Below are 19,044 nucleotides of genomic sequence, written 5' to 3' on the forward strand. Positions count from 1 at the left end.
AGAGAGGACGGGATGGGGGGAAAAAACTGGCGGCTATTTCTTGCCCGTGTTCAATTTCGAATAACTTCTGCATCGGCAAACGTGGGTGAGGGATCGTGCGGAGTTTCGGATGTCCCAAAAACTGCAACATTTGAAGCGCTTACTGCATGGAAAGTAACTGTAACAGCTACTGTTTTAGTTTTCTTGCACGGAGAGGCAATTCATACAGAGAATATAATTATAGATAGAACGGACGTGACGTGAGCGAAGTATATCGATACTGAAGAGTGAAACATTTGCTGCGTTAACGCGTCGATAATGTCTTGAGACGATAAAGATGCCCTGGCTCTTGTACAACTCGCTAATATTAAAAAAAGAAGAAGATTTTGGGTACATTATTTGTGGTTGAAAAAGAAAAGAAAGTACGGCATATTCGATGCGATGAAAGAATTGATCATGTATCCGGACAGTTTCCAGAATTTTTATATACTGGCCCACCATTGTTTCTATACCATATTACCATATTTCTTCGCAAAATTACATATAAAATTTAAAATTTTCTGCAGTTGAAAGCGTCGTTGAATACTAGACCTACTGCTACCATAATCTGAACCTGAGCTAATGGGTGCTCTATCTTTAGAACAGATTCATCTTCATATCACCAACAAAGTAGGCAATGATTTCAGTAGTGGTGTGGCAATTGTGTAGGCCAACGAATTTGTTTCAGGTATGATGATAATGATGATGATTATTATTATTACCATTATTATTATTATTATTATTATTATTATTATTATTATTATTATTATTATTATTATTATTATTATTATTATTCATTTCAGGGCAGGTCTTTCACTGCAAACTCAGCTTTCTCTAGTCTTTCCTATTTTCTGCCTTCCTCTTTGTTTCCTCATATGATCCATATATCTTAATGTCGTCTATCACCTGATATCTTCTTCTATACCTCGAACTCTTCTCCCGTTCACCATTCCTTCCAGTGCATCCTTCAGTAGGCAGTTTCTTCTCAGCCAGTGACCCAACCAATTCCTTTTCCTCTTCCTGATCGGTTTCAGCATCATTCTTTCTTCACCCACTCTTTCCAACACAGCTTCATTTCTTATTCTTTTTGACCACACAATGCCACACTCCATACAAAGCACTTCACTATTATTATTATTATTATTATTATTATTATTATTATTATTATTTATTTTTAAGGAAATTAAGAGTCGTGTCGAGTCATTGCGATCGGTGGCAGCTGTGTTATAGTACAAATGCCACTAACAGATGGCGCCACTATGTGGTGGTTGTTGGTCGTGGAAGGTGGGATCTATGAGAGAAACAAGAAATTATACGCTCGTTGAGTATGTATCGGTATGTATCTGAGTGATCTGTGGTTTGTCTGTGTGTGTTTATCTGTGACAAAAAACAAATCACTAACAACTTCAATGAATTCGAAGGGAGCAGTGGTGATGTGGTGCTTCAAAATGGTTTTAAGATTGAGTGTAAGAGCACTTGATTGTGCTTTATGAAATTTAAAGAACAAAGGGCCAGAGGAGATGTTTTTGGCATTTCGAAAAGAACGTGATATCATTCGTAGAAAGTGTCAAATGATGTTACAATTTGTTTTGCCTCCTGGTTTGGGAACAAAAAACAGAAAACACATACCGAGGTGGGGAATACAGTTGATCAATATTTTTAAGATATTACAGACAGTAGTTTATTTCTTAATCTCCTTAATGAATGGATAATGTGATAAATGACTCTCTACTATTTGATAACTTAGCTTCTAGAGTTTAGGTTAGGTTAAGTTAATTACTGTAGTGTAGTTTGTTAATTTTTTAGTACAAGTTTACAGGATTTTAAACTGAATTCGGAACATTGCTTTGATATTGTTTCAGAGGGACATGGAAGCATGCGGAGGTTGGTTGGAACCGGATCGAGAGGCAGCAGATGACGTGAAAAGCAACAGTAATCAGGTACACAGCCCACAACCTGAAGAGGAGCACCTCTGTGTTACATTGGATGTCTCATCTTCAGTATTGGGTTGGTCTTGAGCCTGTCTTGCACGGAACCAATTATTCGTATTTATGAGTGACGTTGAAAATCCGCTGTGTAGCCTAATTGCAGTAAATGTGAAGAACCACAAATAGCCCAGAAAAATGTTAAACTACAGTATTTAGTGGAAATATGGGATCAGTGTAGTAAGGGGACATTACTTGGGCTTGAGTATTTCTTGTATTGGACAGTTTTTGCGTCCTTGCTGAATATAGTGGTACCGGTAATCGTAGACAATATGCAAATTAATCAGCCTTCTCCATATTTCACGCCTTGCCATATCTTATCTTACGTTCATCACATTTTCACCTCAAGCCTGTTATTATACAATATAAAGGGTTCTTACCTTGAGAGGGCGTAGACCACGTAAGCTATTTGAACAAGTTGGAAAGCCAAGCGAAAAGTGCTATATATACGTTGCATGATAGATGGCGATATTTAACTTAACTTCACTTTACAGCTGCGTTAGTAACTGTACAGCCATTCCATAATTATGTAACGGATGGGACATCTGAACTCTTAAAAGTGGTGTTGTTCTGTTAAAAATTAAATTAGCCTAATTTGAATTTTGTACAGTTCTTCAAAAGATTTTTCTTTAATCTGCTTCTGGTATAAAAATAACATATTTTGATTAGAAAAAGAGATAGGCTACATTGAATTTAGAATATGTAACGGGTGGGACAAAAATACAACCTCGGCATGTACACACGTAACAGAAATGTAAATTTTTGTGCTAATTTCTATACTTTTATTGGAAAAATAAATTACCATATTTATAGGTTCTCCAAGAGTATTTGAAGATTTTATTATTTCAGTTATTTTTTGGAATGATTAGTATTTCTGTTGCAAAATAAAAGTTTTTTTTTTGTTGTTGTAACGGGTGGGACAGGGTAAATGTAACAGATGGGACAAGTACAATTAGCAACCCATTTACGTACCGGTACTCTTTAAGTGAAATTTAAATAAGAACAATACCGAAACTAAGGAGTAAAGTAAATAAAATTTCTTATTTACTTATGGCTTTTAAAAGCTTTCTTGGTCATTGCTATAGCAATTGATAAGTCGTCGTAAAATAACTAATTAAAAATTATGGCTGTGTGTGCTTTCCTCCATGCTAGTTCCATACTTGGACTGCAAACTCCATGTTGTAGATGGGGTGTATTCAGCTTGATTGTGCGGAACTGCCTGGTAAATGGTTTCATGCAAACTGTTATTACGAAGCAATTTGTTAAGAAAGCTGCTACAAAATCAGAGAGGAACTGCCGTGTGTATCACAGCTGATTTCCTTGGCAGGCACGTCAGGGATTGTTTGGACTCGAACATCTTTCCCATTTCTTTTCTGGACTTGCATTATGTTTTTGTTGATGTTTTAATTATTCTTTTAACTGAATTGAAGAGTAGTTATCCTGTGGGTTTCTGAGTATATGGATTACTTTTATGTTTGACAGTGATTGCACGTTCATTGTAAGGTAATCTTTCTGTTCAGTTTTGCAAGTTCATGGATGTCACTGTTCAGTTGGAGTCGTGCAGGTATAGACTGTAGCTTCCTTTTAAACTTTGCCGTTCCAAACCTACAGTAGAGAGTTCGCTGATGGCTTCTGCTGAATTAATTCCATTTGTCTAAACTTTCAACAGTATAGTAGACATTCACATGAAGATAGGCCATTTCTCTTTAAGTGGTCGTGTACAGTAGTGGCAAAAAAAACCGGACCGACCCTTGTAGCTGATTTCAGAGTCTTGTTCACTCCAGAGCACAATAGACTGGTAACTAAGACTTTCGTGGTTCGAATCCTGCCTGGGAAGGAAACTTTTTTTTGTTCCTTATTCAAATTTATTCCCAATACTTTTCGATTGCAGCGATATTTTACTACTTAATTAACTTATTATTCCCAGAACATGAATTTTTACCAGCAATCGAAAAGTATTGGGAATAAATTTGAATAAGGAACAAAAAAAAGTTTCCTTCCCAGGCAGGATTCGAACCACGAAAGTCTTAGTTACCAGTCTATCGTGCTCTGGAGTGAACAAGACTCTGAAATCAGCTACAAGGGTAGGTCCGATTTTTTTTTGCTGCTACTGTACATTGCTTTCAAAATATCACTTTCATAGTTTCCACCTCTCATCTTTCAAAATGATGGCAGAGATTCTCATCCTGTCACAGTGTGCTGACAAACCAGATGGTCAGTGCGTCTGGCCGCGAAACCAGGTGGCCCGGGTTCGAATCCCGGTCAGGACAAGTTACCTGGTTGAGGTTTTTTCCAGGGTTTTCCCTCAATCCAATATGAGCAAATGCTGGGTAACTTTCGGTGCTGGACCCCGGACTCATTTCATCGGCATTATCACCTTCATAATATGATATTATCATTCAGACGCTAAATAACGTAGATGGTGATACAGCGTCGTGAAATAACCCAATAAAAAAATAAACAAACCAGACCTGATGTTGAGGCTGTCTTGCACTGGGTCACTGTTCACAGCATCGTATTCAATGGATGGGATGTAGATTTTTATGTATACAGCAAAGTTTGGATTATCCTACCTAAATAGAACCTAAGATGAACCAGATAATGAAATTTCCAGAAAATTGAGGCCCTTTCTCCCATTCAACTGCCACTTTTTTTTTTTTTGTTTAGTAGGTAGCCATGTATAGTGAATATGCAACCAATTTCACAAAAACTACAGTGAATTCAAAACAGAAGATATAAGATTTGCAGAAACAATGAGCAATGCTGTAACATACATGCCAGATTGTGTCATTGCAAGTTTAATTTTTTTCTCTGTTAGTGCATCACTTGTGGTTCTTTTTAAAGCAAAAAAAAAAAGTCAGGATAATGCAGACTGTGGGGAAGAAGACTGTACAACTTTCAAGTTTATTATTATTATTATTATTATTATTATTATTATTATTATTATTATTATTAGTAGTAGTAGTAGTAGTAGTATTATGTATTGTTTTTGTTGTTTCTAAAATTCAATTTTCGGGAGAAACAAACTGTGGGATTTAAAGGAGAGACATTCAACAAAAACTGCAAAGTTTCCTGCAGTTTACTGTACAATACAATTTTTTGTTGAGTTAATAATGAAGTGAACATAATCCTTATAAAGACAGAACCTCAAAGACAGCAAAGTGACTTATAAAAACACGGAAATGTCAAAAATTTACGTTGTTTGTTGCAGAGCATCATGGGAGTGATGAAGACTGAACCTGACAATGACGATGCCAGCCTGCCGTGCAGCGCCATCATCAAGTGTGAGCCAGAGGTGAGCTGCAGAGACTGACTGTGTATGAAGCTAAGAAGGAACATTTTTGGGCATATCGGGGCCTCTGGTAAAAGTATTGTAAAGTCTGAATTTATAGATTTTTCGTAGGAAAGCATATTAAAGTTTGGCTGCAGCTTGGTTTCACACAATTACTCCCAGCAGAGTCCCACTGGATCTTTTCAGTCCAGTTGTCTGCATTGTAAGAGCCTCTCCGCACCCTGTTCCTGAGACTTTCCCCATTCTTTGAAGATGTTCAGCCAGGCAGTCCTGACGTGTTTCCAGTGTGAAAAGTGCTGCCACAGTTCTTCGTGGGAAGCCTTGCTCATTTTGCACACGCAGCTTGAGTATGCCACGGTGCATGCGAGCAACATTACTCCCTATATGGAAAAATGTATATCTGAGGAAAACACGTTTCCTCTCCTTTTTTCCAACTGTGAAATGCCCCACATCTATTATGGGACTCTTGACATTTTCTGTGTTTTTGCTCGTTGCTTCGTTATTTAATAGCAGAACATTTTTGTGTTTTTATTCTGCACTAGCCGTACCCTTGCACTCTGCTGCACCCGTTAGAAATAAATATAAAGTAATTACATAATTAAAATAGGGCATTTGATCCAGGGACCATTCGTTTTTGATAGAAGGATAAATCGTTTAATATGTTACTTAATTTAAATTGTATTTAAATAATTAAATTGCGATCATTTTGATCCAGAGAGCACTCATTTGGTCATACAAATTATTTTAGGAAATACAGGAAACGAATGTACAGAATATCCTATCAAGTTTTCTGTGCATAAGAAACTATTTTAATCTTACCTGTCCTCGATTCACTCAGAAGTTACTGTAATAACATTATAGCATTATGTCCATCTAGAGAAACTACACTTTCCAATGGTGAATTAATAATTAATTATACAAATCAGTTAATTTAGCTTCCGATATTACTTCATACAAACACAGAAATATTCTCTGTAGTCTATGTTTCATAGCTTTCGATTGTTGTTGTCCAAGGCCCCTTATGGACTAAGTCATTTGTTTTTTATTTCATTACACTGCCTTAGATGGCGTTGTTATTGTAATTTTAAAACTCATTTATATCATTAAATATCAGTCCTATCAAAATTTTGCATAGAATAAAACTTATCGGAAATTATTTTTAAAGAAACTTTTGTTATGTAATATTTTTCATGATAATTAATAATAAGGGAGATATTTCGATTTATTTAATTCAAGCCACCTTATAACCCTCCTTTTAAATAAAATATTTTGAATGCCATATAGCCTAAATTCTAAGTTACAACGAACTTAATTTATATTCCAATTTTCATATAAATTGGTTCAGCCATTATCGCGTGAAAAGGTAACAAACATCCAGACAGACAGACATACAAACAAAAATTAAATAAAAGCGATTTTCGGTTTCAGGGTGGTTAATTATATGTGTTAGGACCAATTATTTTTGGAAAATCGAAAATTACCAGAAAAATTTCGGCCTCAGATTTATTATTAGTATAGATGTATTGTAGCATTCTGTAAGCCTATTTGTTAAATTTCAACTTTATTACAGAATTTGTATCATTCAATATTTTTGTTATTAAATACAATAGAGGGCATGTCCTCCAGCATACACAACCAGTATTGTTATTAAATGGCTCTCTTGGGTTGTGAATGTTCCATGAAGTCATTTTCGCGGTAAGTTAGACTTGGATTTTGTTTTCTCAGTTACGCGTAAGGAAAACCATATTGACAGGTTTCTGTTTTCTTGCTATTGTATTTACACGAGAAATCTAATACGTGTTAAGTTTGTCATCTGCTGCTGCCTTATGAAATACAGTCAACTCCCGATAATTCGCGGTAATTATTGCACGAACTTCCGCGAAATATCGAAAATTGCGAATTATCTGCAAAATTGTGTAGGATCATCTGAATAAGGTACAAAATTAAGAACAATAGTTAAGCTGACTGGTCAGGTGCCTTTTATTAATGTACTTTAACACCTCCAGACAACTGTCCAAGTTTTCTGATTTTTTTTTATCTTAAATATTAGGTGATTAAGGATCAGTGGAGCAAAGAAAAATTCTCTCTGGCACTGGGATTCGAACCCTGGTTTTCAGCTCTGTGTGCTGATGCTCTATCCACTAAGCCACATCGGATTCCAATTTCGATGACAGATTGAATCCTCTCAGTTTAAGCTCCACCTCTTAGTTTCCAACCCTCGTGCACTGTGTCACAGATGTCCAACACACCGATGTGCAGAGGTGCATTCATTATATGATAACACAGAATTCCTGGACGGAAATATATGTACTTCGGTACATCGCAGTATTATTAAATATTAGGGATTCTATGATTTAAGTTGACTTGCATGTCAACGGAGGGGATCCATCTTCACTGCAGTTGCATCATCCAGTCCTAAGTCAGTGTCAGTCTCTGGCTAAGCAGGCCTGCAGCTACATCTGCACTTGTTTATATTTCAGTTCACTACACCGTCATTCTTACGATCGCAATATGTTTCCAGAGCTTGAGATATGGCTTCCTATCTGCTGAGAGCTGCTGTACTCTGTGAATATTTTCTGCACTTTTACAGTTGTCCATGGAAGGAGATTCGGTTCTCTAGTGTCAAATTTTTAAATCCAATATCCCTGTCTATTTTTTGAAAAGCGGAAAACTTTATTGGATGTGAATTTTTGATACTTTATAGTATTATTATTCATTGAAAAAATAAATTTTTAACGAAAATTTTACAAATAACAATGCTCAGATTCTTACAAATCGGGTCTAGGGTCAGTCCACAGAGGGGACATTAATACTGTTGGATAACCTGAATGTACAGTAAAGGCAATCTGTTGCCTGTGGCTAGAAAGCAGAGTGTGCAGTGGATCCTCACATGCTAGAGGAACTTCTTTGTGCAGGCCAGCCGGCACATGTGAACGACAAGATGTGGGATGTGTAGCTGCTGTTGTGTGGCAGGACCCAAGTCTTAATCCGGTAAAATACCAGACATCACAATGACAGGGTAACAACATGCAGCCTGTGATGAAGTGACGAATTTTGACTTTATTTTAATTTAAACATTCAGAACTAAAACTTCGTTTATGTTGTACAGAGACATTATTATGATGTGAGGTGACTCGTGGCAAGCGCGTGACCATTTCTCTGGCACTCCTACAATGCATAACAGCACTAACAACAAATGTTCAATAATTTGGACTTACCATGTTCACAGTCATTGCTGCAAATGGTCCCCTTTTGCCACCACACACAACTGACATCTTCTGATAAACAAATGAACAACAGAGCTACCCCAGGAACTATACACGACACCGTCACAATTTTTCCTTTGTATCCACACGACTCGAGCTGACAAGACGCTGGAACTCAATTATGAGTGCACAGAAATACTTGTGTGATTTAAATTGTGGCTTTCTGTTAATGTACCTCCAGTAACGAATGTATTACACAAATCTGGCTTTCAGGTAGTAGCTCCCTGTAAAGCAGGTTTGAATAATTTCAAGGAAAAATTGTTCCGGTTGGGTATTGTGACGATGTCGTGTATAGTTCCTGGGGTAGCTCAGTCAGAAGAGCGTTCGCGCGCTAAGCGAAGGGTCCCAGGATCGATACCCGGCCCCAGAACAATTTTTCCTTGAAATTATTCAAACCTGCTTTACAGGGAGCTACTACCTGAAAGCCAGATTTGTATAAATGAACAACACTCTGAAGTTCCACAGAAACATAGTGTTCTTACAGAAGAAAATTTATGTAAATCTCTATGCTTTCTGTTTGATTTTCGATTGTTCATGGAGCCTGTGTCTTTAAATCTTTTAGCGAGTCTTCTAATTGTTTTGGCAGAAGGCACAGGTCTGTTTGAAAACTTTATTCGAAATTTACGTCTTGTTTTCGCACACAACTTTCTGCCTTTTATGTACATATATACACGTTCACGCAATGACAATTTGTTGGTAGGCATTACCTAAACACACAGTAATCACTAAACTTTGTACACTTGAAGAATCAAAACTTTTGTAACATGACTTGTGACTGCAGCGAATGCCATATGGCGACTGAGGATCTACTATGCCGCACCTCTTACAGCCTGCAGACCACGCAGAGAGCGGGCCACAGTAGCCACTAGGTTTGTTCCAACAAGCGGTTCATGGATCAGTTCATGTACGGTTCCTGTACCATCTTATGGGCATGCGCTAGTTGAGCATCTGCTATGGGATTGAAACTGGACTGGATGCTGTTGGAACGCTTTCGCGGATCATTATGTATTAAATCCAGAGATGCTATAACTGTGATCATCTTTGCTAAGAACGGGATGATTATTATTATCGTTTTGCAGCTAATTCTAATAGCAGAAAATAGAATTTCGATCATTTTCTATAAAAAGATGACAAAAAATATGGAAGGCAAGAATTCCGCTAATTCAATGTCGTGTACTGGGGGACTCTCATCTAAAAAATAGTTCTTTTTTTTAATTATTAATGTATGTGCGTTATTTATTACACTTTTAATCAAAGCTGCATGTTGAAATTGTAATTAACTATTTCAATACCCAAATAATTTCCATTCCTTTCTTTTTGGCGAAAATTTAAATTAAATTTCTAGTTTTATTATTCGTCTGTACTGTCACTTTTCATCTTAACCTCATTGATGTGAACGGTCGTTCATGTCTTTCTTCAGTATCCAGGAGATGTTGGTCAGCTTATGCGCATGCGCGTCTTGCGTACTCTTCCGTACATGCCTCAATCCGCGGACTATTTCTGACCGTTCCGAATCCGTGTCAAAAGCTTGTTGGAACGCCCGACTGCAGTACATGTTTCCGGTTCAGGACTGGTTCGGATTGTGTTGGAACTCTTTTTCTGTACTGCGCATGCTCACGATGGTTACGGACGGTTCCTGACTGTTGTTGGAACGAACCTACTATTTTCTCGCCTCACGTCATAGTAATGTCTGTATTTTTACATTTGTTGTTAAGTTCATATAATTTTTTTAACTGTGGAATTTAAATGCAACTTTCTACAAAAATTTCTTGGAGTTGTTCAAACAAGTTTACAACACTTGTGTCATTTAGAATGTCACAGACACATCTTTAACACAACTGCACATTCCAGGAGGCCATGACAAAATGTGAGTTTGTGAAGGAGGAGCCTGAGACCGAAGACGAGGAGGCGTGCCCAGAGATCGAGTCGGTGACAGTCAAGCATGAGCCCGCGGTGAGTTGCTCAATATAGTCTAGAATTTTCAAATCGTAGCATTTTTGTTGCATGTTGTGCTGCTGACTTTGTAGGCATGTTTTATCCGAGGTGTGAACCAATAGTAGAGATTCTTCAATTGAGTGTTTTCTAAACCATTCTTATACATGACAATCAGCTTTTTGGCACTTACAGCTATTTTTCTAATACGACATTTTTAATGTTTTCTAATAAGCCACATGTGTCAAAAGGCGAGCTAGGCATGATGCCTCTATAACTTGTTATCACATGCGAAAAGTCTCGCAGTTAATGGGAGAAGTGTCCTCCTCTGTTGTTTTGCAATGCATCACTTTTCACTACTTGACTTTCCATGTTGGTAGCCCGGTTTCAAATCCCGGTGCATTCCTCTGGAATTTGTGGTGTATGAAGATGGTGTTCAGAGGTAGATTTTTGAAGGATACTCCCATTTCACCATTGCTCTTTTCATCTTCATCTCCTGCACCGAGATGCATAAGCTGATCAAGTAACAAATGCAAGTATTATAACAGCAATAAAATTGCCTGAATGATGGATAATAGACAATACACGAATATGATGGAGCTAAATAGCAAGTACTGGAACAAGAACACAATCTGAAAATATGCGAGTTGAACTATCGAGTATCCTTATATCGTATGACTTTATCCTATTTTATTTTTTCTTGTAAAATAATTACACGCTATCGAATGTTATTTCAGATGTAAATGCCATTTCAGTTAACACGTTTTTCTCACTTATGCGTTTCTTTCTTCAGACTGCCATAAAAATGTATAAATGAAGTTTGACTGTTATCTGGTGCAGCACACTTCACTGATGTTTGGTAGAATTGCAGCAGATGACACACAGTATATACTTGCCTGCATGTAGATTGCTAATATGCAATGTTAACAGTTGAATAATATGTAACAACTGATTTTCTGCTAGCAGTTGGATTCTCGGCCACTTGAGGAGGCACCAGCACCAATGAAAGTGGAGCCAAAAGAGGAGATAACCATCGAAGATCACGAGATCTCAGTCAAAAGGTGAGTGCACAGACAACACTGGCAAACAGAACCATTCGCCGAGTACAGCGTTAATTCCACTGAAAAATCTCGGACTGAACTTACATGCAGATTATTTATATAGGATACTTTTAGTTTGAAGTGCATGCTGTCAGAATGATCGGTAAGGAGAAGAAGTGCGTTAAGTGACCCGAAACTCTGAGCAGTGGCAGCTGAAATATTGAGGACACGTGATGAAATCCTTTCTGTACTCGGAAATGGAAGCCAATAATAGTAATAATTGTTAAGCCTATTACAGTCATATCCATGCTGGTCTTCCATGCACGTGGCTCAGTTCATGATGGACAAAGCAGACCTGCACAAGTTTTTTTCAGAATGCTTTCGTACTCTGAATGTAAAATAATAATAAAAAATTACCTTCAAATTTAAATCGGATTTCGACATAGCTCAGATGGAAAGAGCGCTTAATGCACAAAGCTGAGAGGTCCTGGGTTTGATTCCCAGTGCCAGAACGAATTTTTCTCCAATAATAGATATCTACATGTTGACCACATATAATCTTGATTATTCAATGAGGACGGCAAAGAGAGAGAGAGAGAGAGAGTGTGTGTGTGTGTGTGTGTGTGCGTGCGTGCGTGCGTGCGTGCTTTTTTTTTTTTTTTCAAATTTAATTGAACTATTCTTCCAGCTATATGTTGTTTCAAAGTTTGCCAATATTAATGTACTAAAGCTACGATCTCAATTTGTTTCTACTTCCTTTTCTGTAATAAGCATCAGTTTTTGGCTTCACGAGGTGTGGACTTGCTCATGTTACAGTCCGTTGAATGACATGCAGTGTGCTGCTATGAATAGTAGTTTTTGGCCTGCTGTCTTTCTGTCTATGTACATTAGTTTAAATTGTTGGCTGGATTTTGTTCATGTCTCGTCAAAAAGTATGACAGTCAAGATATAATTAACTCAATATTATTCTTTGTTGGCTGTAATAGTTTTTTCTCACAGACAATCACGCTTTCCTCTTCTCTGTCTGTGGTAGGCGCAAGCGGCAGCGCGACAAGCGGCTGGAGTGCGACCAGTGCTTCAAGCGGTTCACGTGCCGCTCCAACCTGCTGTCGCACCAGCGCACGCACACGGGCGACAAGCCGTTCAGGTGCGAGCAGTGCGGCAAGCGCTTCTCCGAGAACAGCAACCTGGCCAGGCACCGGCGCATCCACTCCGGCATCAAGCCGTTCAAGTGCGACGTGTGCGAGCGGGCGTTCGCCTGCAGCGGGGACCTGGTGTCGCACCGGCGCGTGCACACGGGCGACCGCCCCTACGCGTGCGACATGTGCGAGCGCACCTTCCCGCGCTCGGGCAGCCTGGCCAAGCACCGGCGCACGCACACGGGGGAGAAGTCGCACCGCTGCGAGACCTGCGGCAAGGGCTTCACGGAGAGCGGCAACCTCATCAAGCACCGCCGCGTGCACACGGGGGCGAGGCCCTACGCCTGCGAGACGTGCGGCCGGGCCTTCGCGGGCAGCAGCGACCTCGCCACGCACATGCGCATCCACACCGGCGACCGGCCCTTCCGCTGCGACACCTGCGGCAAGGCCTTCGCGCGCTCGGGCTGCCTGGTGAAGCACCGGCGCACGCACACGGGCGAGAAGTACTACGCGTGCGCGCTGTGCGACAAGCGCTTCTCGCAGAACTCGAGCCTGGTGCTGCACCGGCGCAAGCACAGCGGCGAGCGGCCCTTCCGCTGCGAGGACTGCGGCAAGCTGCTGTCGGACGCGCGCGTGCTGGTGAAGCACCGGCGGGCGCACCGCGGCCTCAAGCCCTACACCTGCGACATGTGCGGCCGCACCTTCGCGGAGAAGAGCATCCTGGTGGGGCACATCCGCACGCACACGCGGGAGACGCCCTACAAGTGCGAGGTGTGCGCGCGGCCCTTCAGCACGCGCTCCAGCGCCCTGCGCCACCAGCGGGCCGTGCACAGCCTGGGATGAGCGACCTCACTTACTGTCGAGAGCATCCCAATTCCTCTGCTCAGAAACGAGCACTCAGGCCAAGGCCGTGATCCCTGTGGAAGAACAGCATATTCACTTGGAAGGCTTTCGGTCTTCAGAAGCAAGCTTGGGAGTACGACTTGTACAGTATGCAGTAGGGTTTTCTCACCAAGAGGTTCCCCTTCCTTGTCTTCCTTGATGATGGGCTCTGACATGTGGAATGTCTCGTCTTTGATAGTGGAAAACTAAAAAATTCTGCCACATCACGAAACAATTGTGCTTTGTACAGGAAGATATGGAATTAGAGTGAAATACAAAAGTAGGAACAAGTGGGCTCAGAAAACCCTTGCAGCTTCTGTGCTGTAGCATGCCCCCTAAAAATTAATCTTCCCATGACATTCAACGTGTAGAGTGTCTGTTGTGCACTGTTTTATTGCTTGTAGGAGAAATGCACAAAACGGAGCAGGACAAATAATAAACTGAACACGAAGAATATAGTACAGAAATACTCGGCCACAACATCTGCAACCACACTCCGTCTTTGGCTGAATGATCACAAGTCTTGTGAAAACGAAGACAAAACTCGCTCTAGTGCATGCTGAGGTTTGTGTGGTGAAATGAGCTGCCTTCACATTGAAGTGGATCCGACTAAATTTGAAATAATTTGGTTGGTTTCCAGTTCCAGCCCCTTGACTAGTGTTGGCTTATTTGATCTCTGTTTTTAGTTTGTGTGCATTGTACATGTGACATTACACATAGAAGGCTGTGGACCGGAGAGTTTCAATTAACCTGTTCTCCCCTTTTGCACCTGAGATCATTGGTGAGTCTGTTATTAACGACACAGAGTGGAGGTGGGTGTGGACAGTTGATTTCAGGAAGCCATCTTTCACAGGCAGTGACTCTACTACATGAGCCGGTAGCTGTACTTTACTTGGTGAAAGATTTTTTTGTGTTAATGCTTTGTTCTGTGCAAACGCAAGTATCACAGCAGACGACAGCTTTGTGACTTTAAACATCATCACACGCGAGAAATAGCACACAGTGTACTCATGCGGTTGCCGTGCTTCAGGTGCAGTGATGTATCTTTAGTATGGGAAGTTTGACAGCTGTGTGGGGACATTACAGACCTTCAGATCTGAAGTGTAGGCCTATTTCCCTGAGGAAAAAATACCGTACTGGTATGTAAGTAATTCCCAAGTGTCTGACAGATCTCAAAAAAGATTGAAAAGCCCAGAGTTGGCCTTACAAAGCAACTCGATGTCCCTGAAGGAGAACTTACCGCGTCAAAATATACTGTTCCATTCATTATCCTCACCTACTTTCAAGGGATCCAACCTTGACAAGGAAGATCAGCAGAGTTCATGTTACGGAATAACTTTAACAAGTGAAATAGTGTACGAGAATGTGTGTATGTTATTAGCGATTTAACTATGGAAAAGTAATAAAATAAGTAACTCCTATGCCTCGCATGTACACTTATATTGTCGTGTATAATTAAAACTTACTGCTGGTTTACTTGTAATATTTATATTCTAGTGAAGTCTCAACAACTTGTAAAATCCCGCGAGAAGAGCAGCAGGACCAGCATTTGATGTAAGATGCAGTCTTCCCTCGCAACTTTCTCCTGAACCCATTCAAGTTATTCTTCTTCAGTACTCTAATAAACCATAGTCACTATGCTTGGGTGTTCTGTTTGAAAACAATCGTAGTTCTCAGAAGGTATGAAAACCTTGATCTTAAGAAATTTCCTCCTGTCTTGCTCTGTGATGGTCTCCGGTATGGAACTAGGGTTGCACAAACTTGAAACTGGAGTCTGTTGATTATTGGAAGGGGAGGAAATGTATTATTGATATTATTGCTTTATTGAACCATGCACTGTCGACACTTAAATGTTGCTAATAGCAAGTATATCACTACAGAAGCCTGCAGCTGGGGTTTTGGTAAGCCAAAATTGATGGCAGTTGGAGAAGAGGAAAATAACGATGACGGTTTTAAAAAAAGCTCGTGAGAGAGAATATTGCACAGGACTCTCTAAGTTAGAGTACCTTGTGCACTTGTATTATATTCCTAGCATTCACTTGTGTATAGGATTAAAGGAGTTTCCCTCAACTTTACAAGTGTTCATTCCAGCAAAACTCTCCATTTTACTGCAAGTTTTCCTCATTTCATAAAAAAGTTAGTCTCGCATACAAGATAGCAGATGAAGATGAATGAGCTAGATTACATTGGGGACATCGAAAGCAAGACAGAGGTTTCCCAAATCCACCCGTTTATTATGAAGACATACACAATAACAAGAACATGTATACAGATACGCTGCAAAGACAAGGCCTTGGAACTGCAGTGTAGCAAGGCTTCCAGTGTCCGAAAAGACTAAGTGCTGGGAAGATTGAACGTCATCATCTTGTAACAATTTAAAGGTATCATAACTATAATATAGTCGAATCTGTATACAACAGTTTTCCAGGAACCAGAAAAATTGTATTGTTGTATTGAGGGATTATGAAATTTTGCCAAATTTTATGTTCTGAACACTAATACAGTCTACCAAAATGGAGCTGTTGCCTGGACCTGGTTGATAGTTACACACAATGTGAGATGCGCAAGTCGGGTGAGGGAGCGTTGTGCATTCATTGCTTGTGGCTGTTCAGAAATGATGCGCAAAAGGAATTGTTCGTTAATTTTCAACATCTCAGAGAAATGGTCTGGCCACTCCTCCAACAGATAAAGTTGTCATTCAATGATTAATAAGTTGGTTATAATGTTTTGGGAACCCTGGAACAGAAAAAGAAAAAATCATGTATACAAAGGAACACTGAAGTTGATAAGAGTACTTCCTTGTGTCAGTCGTCTTTTGTGGTAATAAATCAGGTGTCATTGTAGTAGGCCTAAATTCTGACGTGAAATATTGGCAATGGAATCAGAAGATCCTTGTAGGTCCTACTCCCAGAAATTTACATCAGGTATAAAATATAAAAGACAGAAACAGTGTTAGGTATTGAAAATTATGGTAAACTATTCCTCATTTTAAAGCTTGGTTGTGTGCTGATGAAACAAACTGTGAAAGGACTATACTAAAAGCCGGGTTATGAACCGACTAAACCGGAAGCAATGTTCTGTTGCTCTGTTTCTGAGCTGTATTGCCACATAGTGGCGCGAGATTCAAAGCATGTTCAGCGTTTGTCACCGATATGTTTAAAATAACTACTGTCTATAGTTCTCGATAACACTATCAACAATATTAGTAATTAAAATTACTGTTTTAAGAAAGCACGAGCTAATGACGCTGTACGAAATGCGACTCGTAATGCACGTGGTACTGAAAATGAACTGGGAAGTTTGGCTACACTGTCTCCGTGATTCCGTTGCCAGATTTTCGTTAGCAGACGACATTTTCACGTGAAGTCCAATGAAAAGCTCTGTTCTCCTTCCCCCCTCCGCCCCGCCATACTCAATGTGTCATCGCTGCACAGGCTACCCCTCTAACCCGCACTTTTCTCTCGCCCTGCCAACTACTTCCTGTTTAGTCGGTTCATAACCTGGCTTTTAGTAAAGATGTAGGTTTCTGTTCGTGCTGCTGTTGCTGCTGCTGATCCTTTCGAGGACAAAGATGATGATGCTTTTCATTTCAGTCTTGATTTCATCCAAGGTAAGCAGACAACAAAGTGTTTAAGAACCATTCTGCGTGTCCATATTAATTATTAACAGTTATTTCCTTATAAGAACGTAAAAAGTCATTTAAACAAAACACTGTGGAGGGGGTTTAGGTAAAATAATCCAAACGGACTCCAATGAAAAGTACGATAATTTGGATGCTCCAGCAGGGAAGAATTGCTGTTTACCTGATCAATAAATTGGATGACGTAATACATCAGGTACGTCCGCACAGTACATTGCAAGTACGAAAAACCAGCGACGAAGCTCTTAAGAGGCATTAGAAGATTAGCCTACCCAAAAAATTAAAATTAAAATATCCAGTAACAGTAGTCCTATAAGTTCGTAATAACGATGTATTGTAACAGTTGGTTGCACTCCGATCCTTTCATATATTACTGTTCACTGTTGGCAGTCATGTTGGCATGTAGAGTTCAGTTTGAGGCTTGTGGCAGAAGCCTCTAAAGGCATGGCTACGACCTTGACTCGCAAGCTTGAGGGGGGGGGGGACCAGAAAGCAAGTATCGATTTGCTACATTTATATACGAAATGAGGCTAGTCTTCTGCCACAATAATATGTCGGGCTATATTGGGATTCTGTGAATGTGCTGTGTTGTTGTGTGTTAGTTTAATCAAAAGTGCATGCATGTGTGTGTTACATGTTCATTTTGTGTAAAATGGCTCATACTGAGAGAACATTGAGGTCATTATTTATAGAATTAAAAGAGAAACCGTTTTAAAGTTGAACGTATGAAACAAAATGTGCTTACAAAGTTAGGAGATCGACACTACATTTACATATTAAAATAGTGCATGGAGGAAGACAAAATAGAAATTTTCAATTGTCATGATATAAGATATCCTTGGCTAACAGGATGCTCTGAGACAAATAAGTTATACTGTTTTTCCTGCATTCTGTCTGGAGGTGGAAATGAGTGGTCATCATCTTGTGGGGTCTGTGTGTCAAAAAAATTTGATAGAAAAGCTGATAAACCTGCTGTATAAAAAGATGCAAGTTAAGCAGATTTTTTCAGCCTACCCAGTATTTGCGCCTTAGCTTCTTCACCGCGAAAAACTGTTTCCATAAAAATTTGGCAATTTAACTTGCCTCAAGATTAATAGAATTTAATATATGTATAGTAAGACAATTGATAGTGGTGTAGTAATGCCATCATTTGGATATTTATATAAATGAAATATATTAGTTCCTTATACAATATAAGTTAATTCATGATCTGTTTGCTATATTAACTGTAATAAGGTTAATAGCAAACTAATAACCACCGGCATAGCTCTGTCTGCCAATTTGAAGTTGTGTTCGGGTGTGGGTTCAATTCCTGCATGGGCTGAATACCTGGTTGGGTATTTTCAGAGGTTTTCCTCAAATGTCAGGCAATCTGTGGCGAATCCGCTGTCTCATTTCGCCAAATACCATCTCTTTATTACTAGTCCCATTGATGCTAAATAACCTCGTAGTTGATACCGTCGTTAAGTATCCAAGTAAAAAGATTGGCGAACTAATGAATTCAGTTCTATTATAAGGGGGGGAAGTAACTGGCAACCCTACCCCATTATCTCCTGGCCTAGTTTCCTCATGAGTGGTGCCTTATTAGTATCAATTGGGTTCTGGACCGTCTTCGGGCAGTTGACCAAACAACAAAGTAATAAAGTCAAATAGGTACTATAATTAATACTATTGGAAGTATTCGATGTTAATTATACGCAAGTAAGTATAATTTTAAGGGTTTCTTCATTAATGAATTCATAGCGTAAAGACTATGACAGTGATTCACGAATCCCGGCGTATTCAAAGCAAGTTATGTACTTCAATTTAATGTAAAGTAGATAGGCTAGAGGGAGAAAAAGAGAAGTAGA

General features: G+C 39.6%; 1 protein-coding gene across 4 annotated transcripts; it reads left to right on the forward strand.

Annotated features, from left to right (window-relative positions):
- Positions 1-1,338: 1,338 nt before the first annotated feature.
- Positions 1,339-15,039, forward strand: LOC138698748 (zinc finger protein 271-like). 4 transcript variants are annotated; one of them, XM_069824978.1, is made up of 6 exons: positions 1,339-1,651; positions 1,881-2,025; positions 5,215-5,298; positions 10,413-10,514; positions 11,457-11,554; positions 12,567-15,039. In XM_069824978.1, exons 2-6 carry the CDS (start codon positions 2,005-2,007, stop codon positions 13,513-13,515), a joined length of 1,254 nt encoding a protein of 417 aa, XP_069681079.1. In that variant the 5' UTR covers positions 1,339-1,651; positions 1,881-2,004; the 3' UTR covers positions 13,516-15,039. The 4 variants fall into 4 exon arrangements, with proteins under 4 accessions (XP_069681079.1, XP_069681077.1, XP_069681078.1 ...); XM_069824976.1 differs by having other exon boundaries at positions 1,340-1,651; positions 1,881-1,958; XM_069824977.1 differs by having other exon boundaries at positions 1,341-1,651; positions 1,881-1,958; positions 11,460-11,554.
- The last annotated feature ends 4,005 nt before the right edge of the window (positions 15,040-19,044 follow it).

This window comes from Periplaneta americana, chromosome 4 (genome assembly GCF_040183065.1).
Source record: "Periplaneta americana isolate PAMFEO1 chromosome 4, P.americana_PAMFEO1_priV1, whole genome shotgun sequence".
NCBI classification, from domain to species: domain Eukaryota; kingdom Metazoa; phylum Arthropoda; class Insecta; order Blattodea; family Blattidae; genus Periplaneta; species Periplaneta americana.